Source organism: Salvelinus sp. IW2-2015, linkage group LG15, assembly GCF_002910315.2.
Source record: "Salvelinus sp. IW2-2015 linkage group LG15, ASM291031v2, whole genome shotgun sequence".
Lineage (NCBI taxonomy): Eukaryota > Metazoa > Chordata > Actinopteri > Salmoniformes > Salmonidae > Salvelinus > Salvelinus sp. IW2-2015.
In genome coordinates, this window is record NC_036855.1 from 33,154,204 (window position 1) to 33,170,653 (window position 16,450).

Here is a 16,450-nt window from a genome sequence, read left to right on the forward strand (position 1 = left end):
TTTATGTTAAAAACATTCTAAAGATTGATTCAATACATCGTTTAACATGTTTCTACTGACTGTTACGGAACTTTTGGACATTTCGTCAGCTTTTAGGGAACGCGCTTCGTGACTTTGGATTTGTTTACCAAACGCGCTAACAAAAGTAGCTATTTGGACATAAATGATGGACATTACCGAACATTTCTTGTGGAAGTGGGAGTCCTGGGAGTGCATTTCGACGAAGATCAGCAAAGGTAAGTGAAGATTTTTAATGCTATATATGAGTTTTGTTGACTGCACAATTTGGCGGGTAACTGTATGGCTTGCTTTTGTGGCTGAACGCTGTTTTCAGATTATTGAATATTGTGTTTTGCCGTAAAGCTTTTTGAAATCTGACACAGCGGTTGCATTAAGAACAAGTGTATCTTTAATTCTATGTAAAACATGTATCTTTCATCAAAGTTTATGATGAGTATTTATGTTATTTGACGTGGCTCTCTGCAATTTCTCCGGATATTTTGGAGGCATTTCTGAACATGGCGCCAATGTAAACTGAGGTTTTTGGATATAAATATTAACTTTATCGAACAAAAVATATATGTATTGTGTAACATGAAGTCCTATGAGTGTCATCTGATGAAGATCATCAAAGGTTAGTGATTMATTTTATCTCTATTTCTGCTTTTTGTGACTCCTGTCTTTGGCTGGAAAAATTACTGTGTTTGTCTGTGATTTTGCGGTGACCTAATATAATCGTTTGTGGTGCTTTCGCTGAAAAGCCTATTTGAAATCGGACACTTTGGTGGGATTAACAACAAGATTACCTTTAAAATGGTATGAGATACATGTGTGTTTGAGGAATTTTAATTATGAGATTTCTGTTGTTTGAATTTGGCGCCCTGCACTTTCACTGGCTGTTGTCATATCGATCCTGTTACCGAGATTTCAGCCATAAGAAGTTTTAAAAGCATGGCTACGCTATCGCCGCTAGTCTCTTCTATGGGTTTATATGTCTACGGTTGGTTGTGGCTGTCATTTGCCTTTCACAAATGTCTAAATACAATTGTGCAAAAAACGTACAGTTTGGAAAGCAAATGCTATCATTACTAAAAGTGTCATGTGATGGGTATTTTAACATTACTATATTTTTTACACAAAAAACATTTTATTTATAAAACATTGAAAATCAGTTGTCTTCCTTAAATGAGGGGCATGATAACACAATCTTTGAGAGAGCTATCTGAGCAGCTAACCGATCGCTGCAGCTGTACACAGACCATCTGTAAATAGCCCATCCAATCTACCTACCTCCTCCCCATATTGTTTTTATTTACTTTTTGCTCTTTTGCACACCAGTATTTCTACTTGCACATCATCATCATCTGCACATCTATCACTCCAGTGTTAATTTGCTAAATTGTAATTACTTCGCTACTATGGCCTATTTATTGCCTTACCTCCTCACGCCATTTGCACACACTGTATATATACTGTCACGACTTCCGCCGAAGTCGGCTCCTCTCCTTGTTCGGGCGGCGTTCGGCGGTCGACATCACACGCTTTCTAGCCATCGCCGCTCCATTTTTCATTTATCCATTTGTTTTGTCTTGTTCCCTGCACACCTGGTTTTCATTCCCCAATCACACTGCATGTATTTATTCCTCTGTTCCCCCTCATGTCTTTGTGGGAAATTGTTTTGTGTTACGTGTCAGTTTTGACGCGCCAGACTGGTGTTCGTATATTCCGTGTTTTGTCACGAGGTATGTTAATTTGTTTGAACAATATTATTGTGACTGTTTGCGCGTTTTGCACTTTTGCCAATTGGCTGGAGGTTTTGACGCAGTGGCGTCCGTCTGTTGGTTTCTCCTGCCTAAATAAAGTGTGCGCCTGTTCACAACTCTCTGCTCTCCTGCACCTGACTCCGCTACCAGTACGCACACTATTGACATATACTTTTTCTCTATTGTGTTATTGACTGTACGTTTGTTTATTCCATGTGTAACTCTGTGTTGTTGTTTGTGTCGCACTGCTTTGCTTTATCTTGGCCAGGTCGCAGTTGTAAATGAGAACTTGTTCTCAACTGGCCTACCTGGTTAAATAAAGGTGAAATTTAAAAATTTAAAAAAGAGGGAGGGTATGTGATTTCACTGGTCATCAACTCATGGCTCAGACACTTCATTCAAGATAAATGGAGTTAGCCCTGAGTTAGCCTGCCCCAGAAGGATTCTTTGCCATAGAAATATACCTGGCTAAAAGGTGAGCCACTTTCGTAAAAACGGTTATCCCGAGTTGAAAGTTACCTCGTAACTTCTCAAACCCAATACCCCTCAGCGATAAGTATAGTTATAGTTAAATATGCTTTGGGTGAATAAATATTTACTTTGGAAATGACGGCAACTATTTGAATACAGATCCCCAAAAAGTACTCATTTTTAAAACTATTTGAATACAGATCTGAGAAAGCAACTACTTAAAACAAATATTTGAATACAGATCTCAGGAAGTGACTACTTTTCTGAAACTATTAGATTGGCTGCCTTAACTAATGGCAGGGCTGTATCTGGAACTACATGTTGAAGATAGATTGCAATAGTATAGGAGATTGTGTGTGCTCTTCATTCTGACAGTCATATTTGATCTCCACAATACATTTCTATCTGAACATTTTGTAAATGTACAATCTCCCGAATGTCCATTGCCCCAGATATACATATTCAAGTCAAACCAATTAACCAATGATATTTTGTAAAGATAAGTATAAATAAGTTGTGACCCTCAACTACTGTATGGGGCTCTATTTTAACAAACCTAATGCCAGTGGTGTAAAATACTAAAGTAAAAATACTTAAAAATACTACTTCAGTTATTTTGGGTATTTGTACTTTACTATTTATATTTTTTTTACAACTTTTACTTCACTACATTCTTAAAGAAAATAATGTACTTTTTACTCCATACATTTTCTCTAACACCCAAAAGTACTCATTACATGTTGAATGCTTAACAGGACAGGACAATGGTCTAACTCACACACATAAAAAGAACATCCATGGTCATCCCTACTGCCTCTAATCTGGCCGACTCACTAAACATACATGCTTCGTTTGTAAATTATGCCTGAGTGTTGGAGTGTGCCCCTGGCTATCCGTAAAATTTTTTAAAAGAAAAGAAAATGGTGCCATCTGGTTTGCTTAATATAAGGAACTTGACATGATTTATACTTTTACATTTGATACTTAAGTATATTTTAGCAATTACATTTACTTTTGATACTTAAGTATATTTAAAACCAAATATTTTTAGACTTTTACTCAGGCAGTATTTTACTGGGTGACTTTCACTTTTACTTGAGTCATTTTCTTTTAAGGTATCTTTACTCTTACTCAAGTATGACGATTGGGTACTTTTCCCACCACTGCCTAACGCAATGGTAGATCTTAGTTCTGGCGGTAGTGCTATAGGTCCGGAGATGTCCGTTTTTTTGTTTGCATATTTGCTAAATACACTATATATGCAAAAGTATGTGGACACCCATTCAAATTAGGGATTCGGCTATTTCAGCCACACCCGTTGCTGACAAGTGTATAAAATCAAACACACAGCAATGCAATCTCCATAGACAAACATTGGTAGTAGAATGGCCTTACTGAAGAGCACAGTGACTTTCAACGTGGCACCTTCCTTTCATAGGATGCCACCTTCCCAACAAGTCAAATTTCAACCCTGCTAGAGCTTCTCCGGTCAACTGTAAGTGCTGTTATTGTTCAGTGGAAACGTCTAGGAGCAACAACGGCTCAACCGGGAAGTGGTAGGCCACACAAGCTCACAGAACGGGACCGCCGAGTGCTGAAGCGTGTAAAAAATCGTCTGGTTGCAACACTCACTCCCGAGTTCCAAACCTCTCCCGGAAACAACGTCAGCACAAGAACTGTTCGCTGGGAGCTTCAGGAAATGGGTTTCCATGGTCAAGCAGTGGGGCACAACCCTAAGATCACCAGGCGCAATGCCAAGAGTCGCCTGGAGTGGTGTAAAGCTCGATGTCATTGGACTCTGGAGCAGTGGAAGTGCGTTCTCTGGAGTGATGAATCACGCTTCACCATCTGGCAGTCCGATGGACGAATCTGGGTTTGGCGGATGCCAGGAGCACGCTACCTGCCCCAATGCATAGTGCCAACTGTAAAGTTTAGTGGAGGAGGAATAATGGTCTGGGGCTGTTTTTCATGGTTCGGGCTAGGCCCCTTAATTCTTAATGGAAATCTTAATGCTACAGCATACAGCATACAATGACATTCTAGATGATTCTGTGCTTCCAACTTTGTGGCAACAGTTTGGGGAAGGCCCTTTCCTGTTTCAGCATGACAATGCCCCGTGCACAAAGCGAGGTCCACACAGAATTGGTTTGTCCACATCAGTTTGGAAGAACTTGATTGGCCTGCACAGAGCCCTGATTACCTTCATTAGGCTATTGATAAGGCCTAAAAATACAGCGTATAATTCCAATCAAATTGTAATAAAAATGTCTAAATACAGTCACAGGCACCATAATTGCTCCCCGTGGGCGTATAATACAGACAATCCAATATAGACTATGGAGGGTTTTTACGCACATCCAAACTTGTCACAGGACTTGGACAAAGATCCTATATAAAGAGAAAGGGGGAATGTCCACTCACCATTATACTGCTCCCAAATGTAATGTTTTATAAACATCATAGAACCATCTTACAGAACATATTTGCACTTCTCCAGAAATAGGAGCCAAAATTGCATAGCATTTGAGCCATATACGTTCTCACCATAAACCCGCGGATGGTGAATCTTTCTAAGTTTGTTTTTTGTTTAATTTGAAGAAAAAAAAACAATCACCGTTTGAAAACAACAACATTTTCTTAACAGGATCAGGTCAGAAGCATGATGTCATAAATCGCATCTCTAGTTCCATGACCATAAGGCAATGTGTGCACACTTAGTCCTAAGGGCTATTCGGCAAGAGGCATGGATGTTTGTCCTATCCATTGAAGTTTATTAACCAGTATACAATAACCATACAACAGACCTAGTTATAACAAACATGTAGCCAATCTAGTTTTTTTAATTTTTACATTGAATAAGTAATTGGCTTCGTCTACACACATTGAATTCGCAGGCATGGACAATTGGACATTGCCTAAATGTTCTACCACGATTACCCGACCATCGCTGTCGATATGGCCTGTTAGTGACTTTGCCATGTGAAAGGTAAACAAACAAACAGGCAAATAGCCTAGGCTACAAGCGGATTCAGCACCAAGGACATTGATTGTAATTCCCGCGATTTGACAGTTAGGTCCAACAGATGAAAATGGAAGATGCAATTTTTTTAAACAAAATGATAAAGGAAAAACAAAACAATAAACTGTCTTTTGTAATAACTTCATGTTCCTAAACAGACGTCCAACAGTCACTGACACCTTTCATTCAATAGGCATTGCACATAGGCCTAATGAGTCTAAACTTCTCACAGAAGCTGGACAAAAATAATGTCCAGTATAAAGAATGCATGCTTTATATGATTACATAAACATAAATGTATAGTTACAGTAAACTCAAAATGTAGCCATGGATGTGTTACTCATTTTAAGTTGGATGTTACAATAGTTTGTAAGATAGCCTTAACTTATGGCTATTTACTGTATTACAAAAGTAATTTTGCAACCAAATATCAACATTTAAAGGAGATATATTTACTGCTTGGATAGTTCCATCTGAGCCACTGGCTTAATCACATTCTTAACTTTTATTTCTGGTTTAATTGTGTTTGGTTTTCAACACAACTAAGCGAGCTGATATAAGACAAGTAAATTACCAACCCTGGCACCACGATTGGAAAATTGCAGAGCGCTGGCTTTTACAAGTCGAAATTGCCAAAGAGTGTGTTTTTGAGACTAGTGCCGCCTTAACGCCAGCCAAAAATAGAGCCCTATGACTCCTTCAACATGCCACTGAAAAGGTTGAAAGCTGCAATTAATTTGAAGATCCCTGAAAATAATTCAAAGCCATTTGCAAACGGCAAGTTGGATGCTTAGCAAAATCAACTTCGAACCTCTTTGTCCACCTGAGGGGAAGTGTTCTTGTTTAAAGTACACACTATACCGTTGTGAAAGGAATGGTTTACTCAGAATACAAACGAACATGATTTTCCACCTACCTTGGTTGCAGTTGATTCAACAAGGCAGTTTTGGGATATTTTGTTTCCTTTTGACAATACTTTGTTACTGTTATCATTCTCAGAACATTAAACTGTTCTTGTGCCTGTGTAATAAAACTGTAATTACTTTTGGAGCAACATTTTATTAGCATGTTGACATAATACTTCGGCAATTGTATTTTAATTCCATAGCAATGAGATGAGTTTTTGTAACTACTGTACACAAGAGAAATAGTGACGGTTCCTTATTCCACTTGTAATAACTATTATGTAATTATAAAGCAATTGTCAGTACTATGTAATAACAATGTTGCTATTGTAACAATCACAAAAAGTGGTCTACTGTAATGTTGAGGTGATTTCATGTCCCTCATGTATTTCATTCTATGCTATATTAAGATCCATATCTAAGATCCCTCTAAACCATGTGCTTATGATCATACTGTATATTTAGACTAATTCAACTGCCAACAAATAAATATGTTTTTGTTTTCAAATAACTTAACTATTATTTAGTTTTCTGAGATGTATTCAAAATGTTCTAATATTATTTGTTTTTCTGAGATCTGTATCTGAATATCAAAGAAAATAGTTGCCTTTTAGTTGAAACTATATATAAACTATATTCGATTACCGTGACTATTTGAAAAGTTGGTATTTTCAAATAAACTACAAAATACAAGTATTTTCTGCCCAGGTCTGAAACCTTGTAACTAATGTATTGAATGTTTGTATAATGCACGACACTGACTCTTACCATTGCTTGGTAATGTCAAACATCATGATCACACCGTTGCAGTTCTTGTAAACATCGAGGAACTCTGCATCCAAGGCCACTTCGTCAGACTGCAACAAATCAAGCGTTATTAATTAGATTATTGAACATGAATGAGTCTTATGAGAATGTGACCTTTGTTTACATCTTACTAGCTACTATACAAAAAAATGCCCCAGGGAGACTCCTTAGACGACCCAAATAAAGGAAAAGACATCTATTGTTCTCTTAAACGTTCTCAGCATGTGATAATCACCTCTTGGGGTTCATTCTCTACTTTCAAAGTGTCCCCTCGCTTTTTACCTCTGCCTGTGGGAAAGCAGAATGTCAAGAAGCTGCAATTCAGAACATAAAACTGGACATAACATTGAACTATTGCCTTCAAGTGTTAACAATGTGAGAAGGCCATACCATAGAAATAGAATAACTAGAATGGGTATCCCAATTCAAATACATGGGTCTAATGTGGTCTGAGGGGCTATTCTCGTTCTAGTGATTATATTTATATGAGCCCTACATACAGTATTATTACACATGGCATTTGTGTAAAACTTGAATCACTTTATTTAATAGCTTTGATGTTAGCAAAGTGCAGCAAATACAGTAGTAACAGAAGCAGAAAAGCTCTTGTTATATTTTAATTGGCAAACATACTCAATTCTGTCCTTTCAAAAAGTGAGAGTCAAACCTTTCTTGACTGTAGCTCCAGGTTATTGTACACAAAGTAGTCAAACAGAACATTTTCTAGCAAGCAATCAGCCATATTTCTATTTCAGCCACGCTGCAAACTAAGCAAGGACTAACCTTCACTGTGTTTGCATTCAGATAACACAGAAGCACAAGAGGGACAAACCCACTGCACACAAACAAATAACTTCTAGGAACTACACACAGTGACTCTCACCTACACCCTCAGGGAGAGGGTATTTTTGGCCTGAGGCAAGTGCAAGAGAGGAGCAAGAAAAACAAAATTAATATAGTGAGGAGAAAAACATCCACAGACAGAAGACTCTTGAACATTTCTGAAAATAATTTGCAATAGGCACAGATGGACAATGGGATAATACAAAATACATGGGCACTTCTAATACAGCAGTAGGTAGATGTCAATTGAATGACTCATGTGAGTCTCACGCATGCACCCAAAGTAAGGAATCACACTGACCTTTATCCACCACGTCCCACACTTCCACCTTGACCACGTCATCAGTGGCTGAGGGATAGAGAAAGTCATCACAACAAGCATCACAACAGACAAAGCCTGTCCCATACTCAAGCTCTAACCACTAATATGTGTCCCAAGGCTCCATACTCAAGCTCTAACCACTAGTATGTGTCCCAAGGCTCCATACTCAAGCTCAAACCACTAGAATGTGTCCCAAGGCTCCATACTAAAGCTCCAACCAATAGAATGTGTCCCAAGGTTCCATCCTCAAGCTCTAACCACTAGTATGTGTCCCAAGGCTCCATACTCAAGCTCTAACCACTAGTATGTGTCCCAAGGCTATGTGCACTAGGACTTGGCGATATGGCCAAAATATCGAATTTAAAAAGTTTTCTGATTTTTGACGGAATTTTATGTATTTGAATAATAAAAGTGCACTTTCACCACACTGTGAAGTTCATCATAACTTATTTGATCTGTAGCTTAATAAACTGCATGCTTTCCTGAGTCGTAGTTGAAGGACCACACAATATATCGTCGCGTGACTCCAAGTTTTCTTTGATATGATGGTTATTACAGTTGAAGTCGGAAGTTTACATACACTTAGGTTGGAGTCATTAAAACTCGTTTTTCAACCACTCCACAAATTTCTTGTTAACAAACTATAGTTTTGGCAAGTCGGTTAGGAAATCTACTTTGTGCAAGACACAAGTAATTTTTCCAACAATTGTTTACAGACAGATTATTTCAGATTATTTCACTTATAACATCACAATTCCAGTGGGTCAGAAGTTTACATACACTAAGTTGACTGTGCCTTTAAACAGCTTTGAAAATTCCAGAAAATGATGTCATGGCTTTAGAAGCTTCCGATAGGCTAATTGACATCCTTTGGGTCAATTGGAGGTGTACCTGTGGATGTATTTCAAGGCCTACTTTCAAACTCAGTGCCTCTTTGCTTGACATTATGGGTAAATAAAAAGAAATCAGCCAAGACCTCAGAAAAAAATTTGTTCATCCTTGGGAGCAAAAAAAGTCTGGTTCATCCTTGGGAGCAATTTCCAAACGCCTGAAGGTACCACGTTCATCTGTACAAACAATAGTACGCAAGTACGAACACCATGGGACAACGCATCCGTCATACTGCTCAGGAAGAAGACGCGTTCTGTCTCCTAGAGATGAACGTACTTTGGTGCGAAAAGTGCAAATTAATCCTAGAACAACAGTAAAGGACCTTGTGAAGATGCTGGAGAAAACAGGTACAAAAGTATCTATATCCACAGTAAAACGAGTCCTATATCGACATAACCTGAAAGGCCGCTCAGCAAGGAAGAAACCACTGCTCCAAAACCGACATAAAAAAGCCAGACTACGGTTTGCAACTGCACATGGGGACAAAGATCATACTTTTTGGCCTCTGGTCTGATGGCCTCTGGTCTGATGAAACAAAAATAGAACTGTTTGGCCATAATGACCATCGTTATGTTTGGAGGAAAAAGGGGGAGGCTTGCAAGCCGAAGAACACCATCCCAACCGTGAAGCACGGGGGTGGCAGCATCATGTTGTGGGGGTGCTTTGCTGCAGGAGAGACTGGTGCACTTCACAAAATAGATGGTATCATGAGGGAGGAAAATTATGTGGATATATTGAAGTAACATCAGTCAGGAAGTTAAAGCTTGGTTGCAAGTGGGTCTTCCAAATGGACATTGACCCCATGCATACTTCCAATGTTGTGGCAAAATGGCTTAAGGACAACAAAGTCAAGGTATTGGAGTGGCCATCACAAAGCCCTGACCTCAATCCCATCGAAAATATGTGGGCAAAACTGAAAAAGCATGTGCGAGCAAGGAGGCCTACGAACCTGCCTGTTACACCAGCACTGTCAGGATGAATAGGCCAAAATTCACCCAACTTATTGTGGGAAGCTTGTGGAAGGCTACCCGAAACGTTTGACCCAAGTTAAACAATTTAAAGGCAATACTACCAAATACTAATTGAGTGTATGTAAACCTCTGACCCACTGGAAATGTGATGAAAGAAATAAAAGCTGAAATAAATACTTCTCTCTACTATTATTCTGACATTTCACATTCTTAAAATAAAGTGGTGATCCTAACTGTCCTAAGACAGGGAATTTTTACTAGGATTAAATGTCAGGAATTGTGAAAAACTAAGTTTAAATGTATTTGGCTAAGGTGTATGTAAACTTCCAACTTCAACTGTATATCAATATTTGCGAATAAAGGCGTTTCCACCTCCGTTTCTCTCATAATACATTTTACACACAAAAAGATCCCAACTTGTCTTGTGTAATTTGTTTCGTCGACATTTGGAAAGTTTACTGACAAAGGTTCTGTTTGCTGTCTCCATTTGCTGTTTCCATCAGCCTTTAGTGACATTTTTTATCCGACATGAACTTTACTCGCTTAAAAAAGTTGGATGGAAACCTGGTTTATGAATACGTAGGATACATTTGGAAAGTATTCAGACCTCTTCCCTTTTTCCACATTTATTTACGTTATAGCCTTTTTCTAAAATTGATTAATTACTTTTTTTCTCATCAATCTACACACAATACCCCATAATGACAAAATGAAAACAGGATTTTGCAAATGTATTACAAATAAAAAACAGAAATACCTTATTTACAAAAGTATTCAGACCCTTTGCTTTGAGACTCGAAATTGAGCTCAGGTGCATCCTGATCACCCTTGAGATGTTTCTGCAACTTGATTGGAGTCCACCTGTGGTCAATTCAATTGATTGGACATGATTTGGAAAGGCACACACCTGTCTATATGAGGTCCCACAGTTGACAGTGCATGTCAGAGCAAAAACCAAGGTCGAAGGAATTGGTCGTTGAGCTAAGAGACAGGATTGTGTCAAGGCACAGATCTGGGGAAGGGTAACAAAAAATGTCTGCAGCATTGAAGGTCCCCAAGAACAGTGGCCTCCATCATTCTTCAATAGAAGAAGTTTGGAACCACCAAGACTCTTCCTAGAGCTGGCCGCACGGACAAGTGAGCAATCGGGGGAGAAGGGCCTTGGTCAGGGAGAGGGAGGTGAACACGATGGTCCCTCTGACAGAGCTGCAGAGTTCCTCTGTGGAGATGGGAGAACCTTCCAGAAGGACAACCATCTCTGCAGCACTCCACTAATCAGGCCTTTATGGTAGAGTGGCCAGACAGAAGCCACTCCTCAGTAAAAGGCACATAACAACCCGCTTAGAGTTTGCCAAAAGGCACCTAAAGGACTCTCAGAACATGAGAAACAAGATTCTCTGGTCTGATGAAACCAAGATTGAACTATTTGGCCTGAATGCCAAGCATCACGTCTGGAGGAAACCTTGCACCATCCCTACGGTGAAGCATGATGGTGGCAGCATCATGCTGTGGGGATGTTTTTCAGCGGCAGGAACTGGGAGACTAGTCAGTATCGAGGGAAAGATGAACGGAACAAAGTACAGAGAGATCCTTGATGAAAATCTGCTCCAGAGCGCTCAGGACCTCAGACTTCGGGACAAGTCTCTGAATGTCCTTGAGTGGCCCAGCCAGAGCCTGGACTTGAACCCGATCGAACATCTCTGGAGAGACCTGAAAATAGCTGTGCAGCAACGCTCCCCATCCAACCTGACAGAGCTTGAGAGGATCTGCAGAGAAGAATGGGAGAAAGTCCCCAAATACAGGTGTGCAAAACTTGTAGCGTGATACTCAAGAAGACTCGAGGCTGTAATCACTGCCAAAGGTGCTTCAACAAAGTACTGAGTAAAGGGTCTGAATACTTATAAATTTGCTACAATTTCTAAAAACCTGTTTTTGCTTTGTCATTATGGGGTGTTGCGTGTCGATTGAAGAGGGGGGAAAAAACAATTTAATCAAATTTAGAATCAGGCTGTAATGTAACAAAATGTGGAAAATGGAAAGGAGTCTGAATAATTTCCGAATGCACTGAACATTTTCATAAACCAGGTTTCCATCCAACCTTTTTATGCCAGTAAAGTACAAGTCGGATAAAAAATGTCACGACAGGCCTGGTTGAAACAGCAAATGGAAACAGCAAACAACTGTGCTTTTTCACAAGTGCCCACTTTTTTTTAAAGTTATCTGGATTTTGCCTATCGTATAGGATTAAATGCATAGAAATAGAAACTGTTTGTGAGAATAGGTCTATTGTGGTCTGGATGTACACAAGAGATGTGTGTTCACCATCCCACTATTGACACAAAACACTTATAGGCAAAGCTATTGATCTAGCTAACTACGCAAGGCTATTTCTCAAAGTGGGCTTACCTAGATATTATTTACCTTTATATGTGCCATGTTCAACTGAAGTGAATTACAGTTGCAGGAGCAGGAAAAATACACGTCAGAAATATACAATGACAACATGTTGGCATAATTAGATACTGTAGGCTAAGCCCGGGGTGATTAAAAAAAACATAGGACTAAAACATAGATACATGTGTGTAAGTAAAGAGCCCAATTCTCTTACTTTTGTAGTTCCAGTGGATGCTGGTTGCCTGGATCTCTTGAGTGGGTATGTAGTCATCCGTGAATTTCTTTCCTTGCAGTCGATGCCATAGAGTGCTCTTGCCAGTATTTCGGTCTCCGCGGATAACTATTTTCACTTGGAAGAAATAACGAAACAAAGTAAGACTAGCCTGCCTCTAAATATATGTACAGTAGCCTATATTCTATAATACATATTGCTATGAGCGTAACAAAATATGCATCACTTACTGTTGTATTGTACTCCTTTGGCAAAGCGTCTCTGTAAACTCTGGTTCATGGACTGCATGCCAGCAGGGATGCTCTTGTCTCTCGGCTGGCCTGGTTCAGAACCAACTAACTTCTTCAAAGCTGAAAACATCTTGACAGGAAGCTGATCTAACTAACCCTGTCAGAAATGTGTGAAATATAGTGTATTTGACTGAAACAAAATGGTGGAAGAGTTTCTAGACTACTGATGTAGATTTAAATGTTATATTGAGTGATGATCTGATCAACACAAGTAGGCCTAAGCTATGAATCCAGAATTTTAAAGTAGTACTGTATTTTCGTACACAGAAGTAGCATTACCCCCCATCAGGAAGATACATGGGTAGGTAGGTAAACTTGCATATTTCAGTATACGACTAGATTTTCCTACTAAGAGGATTCCTCAAGGGCAGACAATAGCTTTATCAGTTATCAGTTTCTTCTCTCATGTGGTTTTGGGTTACGATCATCTGCAAGAAAGAAACCACATGCGAAATTGAACTACCAGTGTTTCCCCAATATGCATTTAGCAGTAGCGCAGCATTTAACAGTTTTAGTGGGGGTTCCCCCAATTCTCCCATATTGGGGAATAAGTGATTTGAAAGTCTAGGTTTGAGATAAAATATGTCACAAATTACTGTTGAAAAGGCTTGCTCCAAATTCCCATTGGAACACAGCCATTTTAAAAGTGCAGGGCTTGTGCAACGTGCCATACATTTTTCGTCTTACAGGAATGATATACATATGAGGAGAAAGCTGAAGTCTACCTATCCATTGATTGTAAATATATCCGCTGTCCGATTCCCAGTTCGTCCACTAGATAGCAGTAGGAGATCACAAAGTCTCTTGGCCACTTGAAACCAGTTGCGTCTGGTTTGGGTAGTGAGTCACTTTGCCAAAATGGCTGAATGGATTTTCACACCTGACATCTTAATACAACTTTAGTAATCAGGGCTTTCACATTATTGAGTTTACAGGTGAAGAAAATTCAAACGTATTTTCCTATTCCTATGAACGCTGAGCTAGCTAAACATAGCGTGTATACAAGGTAATGTGGCTGAAGAAGAAAATGCGTTGCTTTATGACTATCAGGGTGTATCCTTTCCATGCATACTAAATGTTTGTACTTTCAGTTACTTGACCTACATTGCAGGAATATGACCATAGTGATTTATGATTTAAAAAAAAAGCTAATTACCTGCAATTCTACATATTTTGACATGGCTTAGGCTTATGACCAGGGTGAAAAATTAAAAAATTCAAACCACAGGTCAGGTGTATTCAGGATGCTTTGAACATGAAATGAACACTCAAAATTCAACAACTTTGTTACTTAGACATTTTTGGGGGATGAAATTTAAAGTATGTAAACGTTGTTTGGGTGGTTTGACACTACTCAAACAGTAATGAAATTAGATAGGGAGATAGGCAAATGCTAGAAACAGCAGGAAGGGTTGAACCAGTGATTGATCTCTGGTGGAAAGTTGTATGTGGCACGTGCCAGGAAGTTACCACTACACACCAAGGCTCTACAGGAAATACTAATATTAATCAAAATCACCCAACCTTCAAGAAAAATCTAATGAATATCAGTACTAATGATAGTACTAAATCTAATGAATATCAGTACTCAGGTGGTTTATGCCTACTAGTTGAAGATCCTTGCCATCATCTTACTCTACATAGACAAAATATGATGCGTTTATGAGTTGTGAGTCCCCCTACCATCCCTGCCTAGCATGTGCACAATACTACACTTTCTATTTTCTGATTGTCTTTTTTTGGGACTCACCGAGGGCCCAAAACAACCTCAGACATCCTGAAACCGCCTTTGTCCATTAACTCTTAAATGTAATATAATGGAACAGTCATGATCAAGGGCTAGTGAAAACCGATTCTTGACTATTCAGATTTTTCAACTGAGCAATAGGGTAACTTACATAACAGTATATTTTTCTAATATTGTCAGTGTTAACCAAAGTTAACAGTGTAACACTTTTCCTTGGGCATCAGCTGATACAAGGTATACTGAACAAAAATATAAATGCAACAATTTCAACTATTTTACTGAGTTACAGTTCATATAAGGAAATCAGTCAATTAAAATGAATTCATTAGGCCCTAATCTATGGATTTCTCATGACTGGGCAGAGGCACAGCCATGGTTGGGCCTGGGAGGGTTTTATTTCTTATTAAACCTTTATTTAACTAGGCAAGTCAGTTAAGTATAGGCCCACCCACTGGGGAGCCATTTCCCCCACAAAAGAGCTTTATTTCAGACAGAAATACTCCTCCGTTTCATCAGCTGTCCGGGTGGCTGGTCTCAGACAATCCCGCAGGTGAAGAAACCAGATGTGGAGGTCCTGGGCTGGCGTGGTTACACGTGGTCTGCGGTTGTGAGTCCGGTTGGACGTACTGACAAATTCTCTAAAACAACGCTGGAGGAGGCGTATGGTAGAAAAATGAACATTAAATTCTCTGGAAACAGCTTTGGTGGCCATTCCTGCAGTCAGCATGCCAATTGCACACTCCCTCAAAGCTTGAGACATCTGTGGCATTGTGTTGTGTGACAAAACTGCACATTTCAGTGGCCTTTTATTGTTCCCAGCACAAGTTGCACTTGTGTAACGATCATGCTGTTTAATAATCTTCTTGAAATGCCACACCTGTCAAGTGGATGGATTATCTTGGCAAAGGAGAAATGACGTAAACAAATTTGTGCACAACAATTCAGAGAAATAAGCTTTTGTGCATATGGAACATTTCTTGGATCTTTTATTACAGCTCATGAAACATGGGACCAACACTTTCCATGTTGCGTTTATAATTTTTGTTCAGTATAGTAACAGTTAGCTAGTTAGCCGGCAGAGTCTGGTGTAACTAGGGAACACGTTAGCTACCTAGCTAGTGTGATGTTGATCTAACTATCTGATATGCCCTCGGATTATATTACTTTGTTAACTAGCTAACGTTTGATAGCTACCTGCTTACCTGTTTTGCGATTGCATCTAATAGTCACAAACTCACCGGCACAAATGCTGCCATGACTAATGTGTATACTACCTAGTTTATGACGTTATTGACGATGTGGCTTGTTAGTTAGCATCACGATAAAGTAGCTTGCTAGCGGTAACATTGGATTACATTGACAGTGCTGAGTGGTGTCCTAAAAATACCCACCGGCAATCAAAGGATTCTTCAATGTAGCAAAGGTGACATGGTTATTTCCAAATCCAACTCCTCCTGATGCACGTGAAAGACGCTAACGTTACACACTCTTAGCTAAACAGCTTGCTTCCTGGTGGCACCATAGATAATTTTGAGGAGATAGGAACCTCCATTGGAATCGTATTAACGCCCATTGTGTGAGAAGCCCCTGTGCAGTTCCGGGCCGGGCTCAATGTGGGCGGAGTCAAACGTCGGGTCCGGTCTCAATGTGGGCGGAGTCAAACGCGTTTAAACCGAACCCTTCCCATCTCCTTCAAGGTTACCCAAGTTGAGGTAAACGTCAACGAATCTTAATCGAACTTAACCTACATGGATAAAAATATAAACCATGGAAGTAAGTGAGACTGTCATTATGC

General features: G+C 39.4%; 1 protein-coding gene across 1 annotated transcript in view; it reads right to left on the reverse strand.

Moving 5' to 3' along the window:
• LOC111973910 (rab-like protein 6) overlaps positions 1–16,225 on the reverse strand; it is a 27,648-nt gene extending 11,423 nt beyond the window's left edge. Inside the window, 8 exon segments of the mRNA XM_070447098.1 lie at positions 6,927–7,015; positions 7,201–7,253; positions 7,849–7,878; positions 8,110–8,157; positions 12,414–12,434; positions 12,601–12,735; positions 12,849–13,005; positions 16,047–16,225. Coding sequence (XP_070303199.1) covers positions 6,927–7,015; positions 7,201–7,253; positions 7,849–7,878; positions 8,110–8,157; positions 12,414–12,434; positions 12,601–12,735; positions 12,849–12,978 — 506 coding nt within the window. The 5' untranslated portion in view covers positions 12,979–13,005; positions 16,047–16,225.
• Positions 16,226–16,450: the final 225 nt, after the last annotated feature.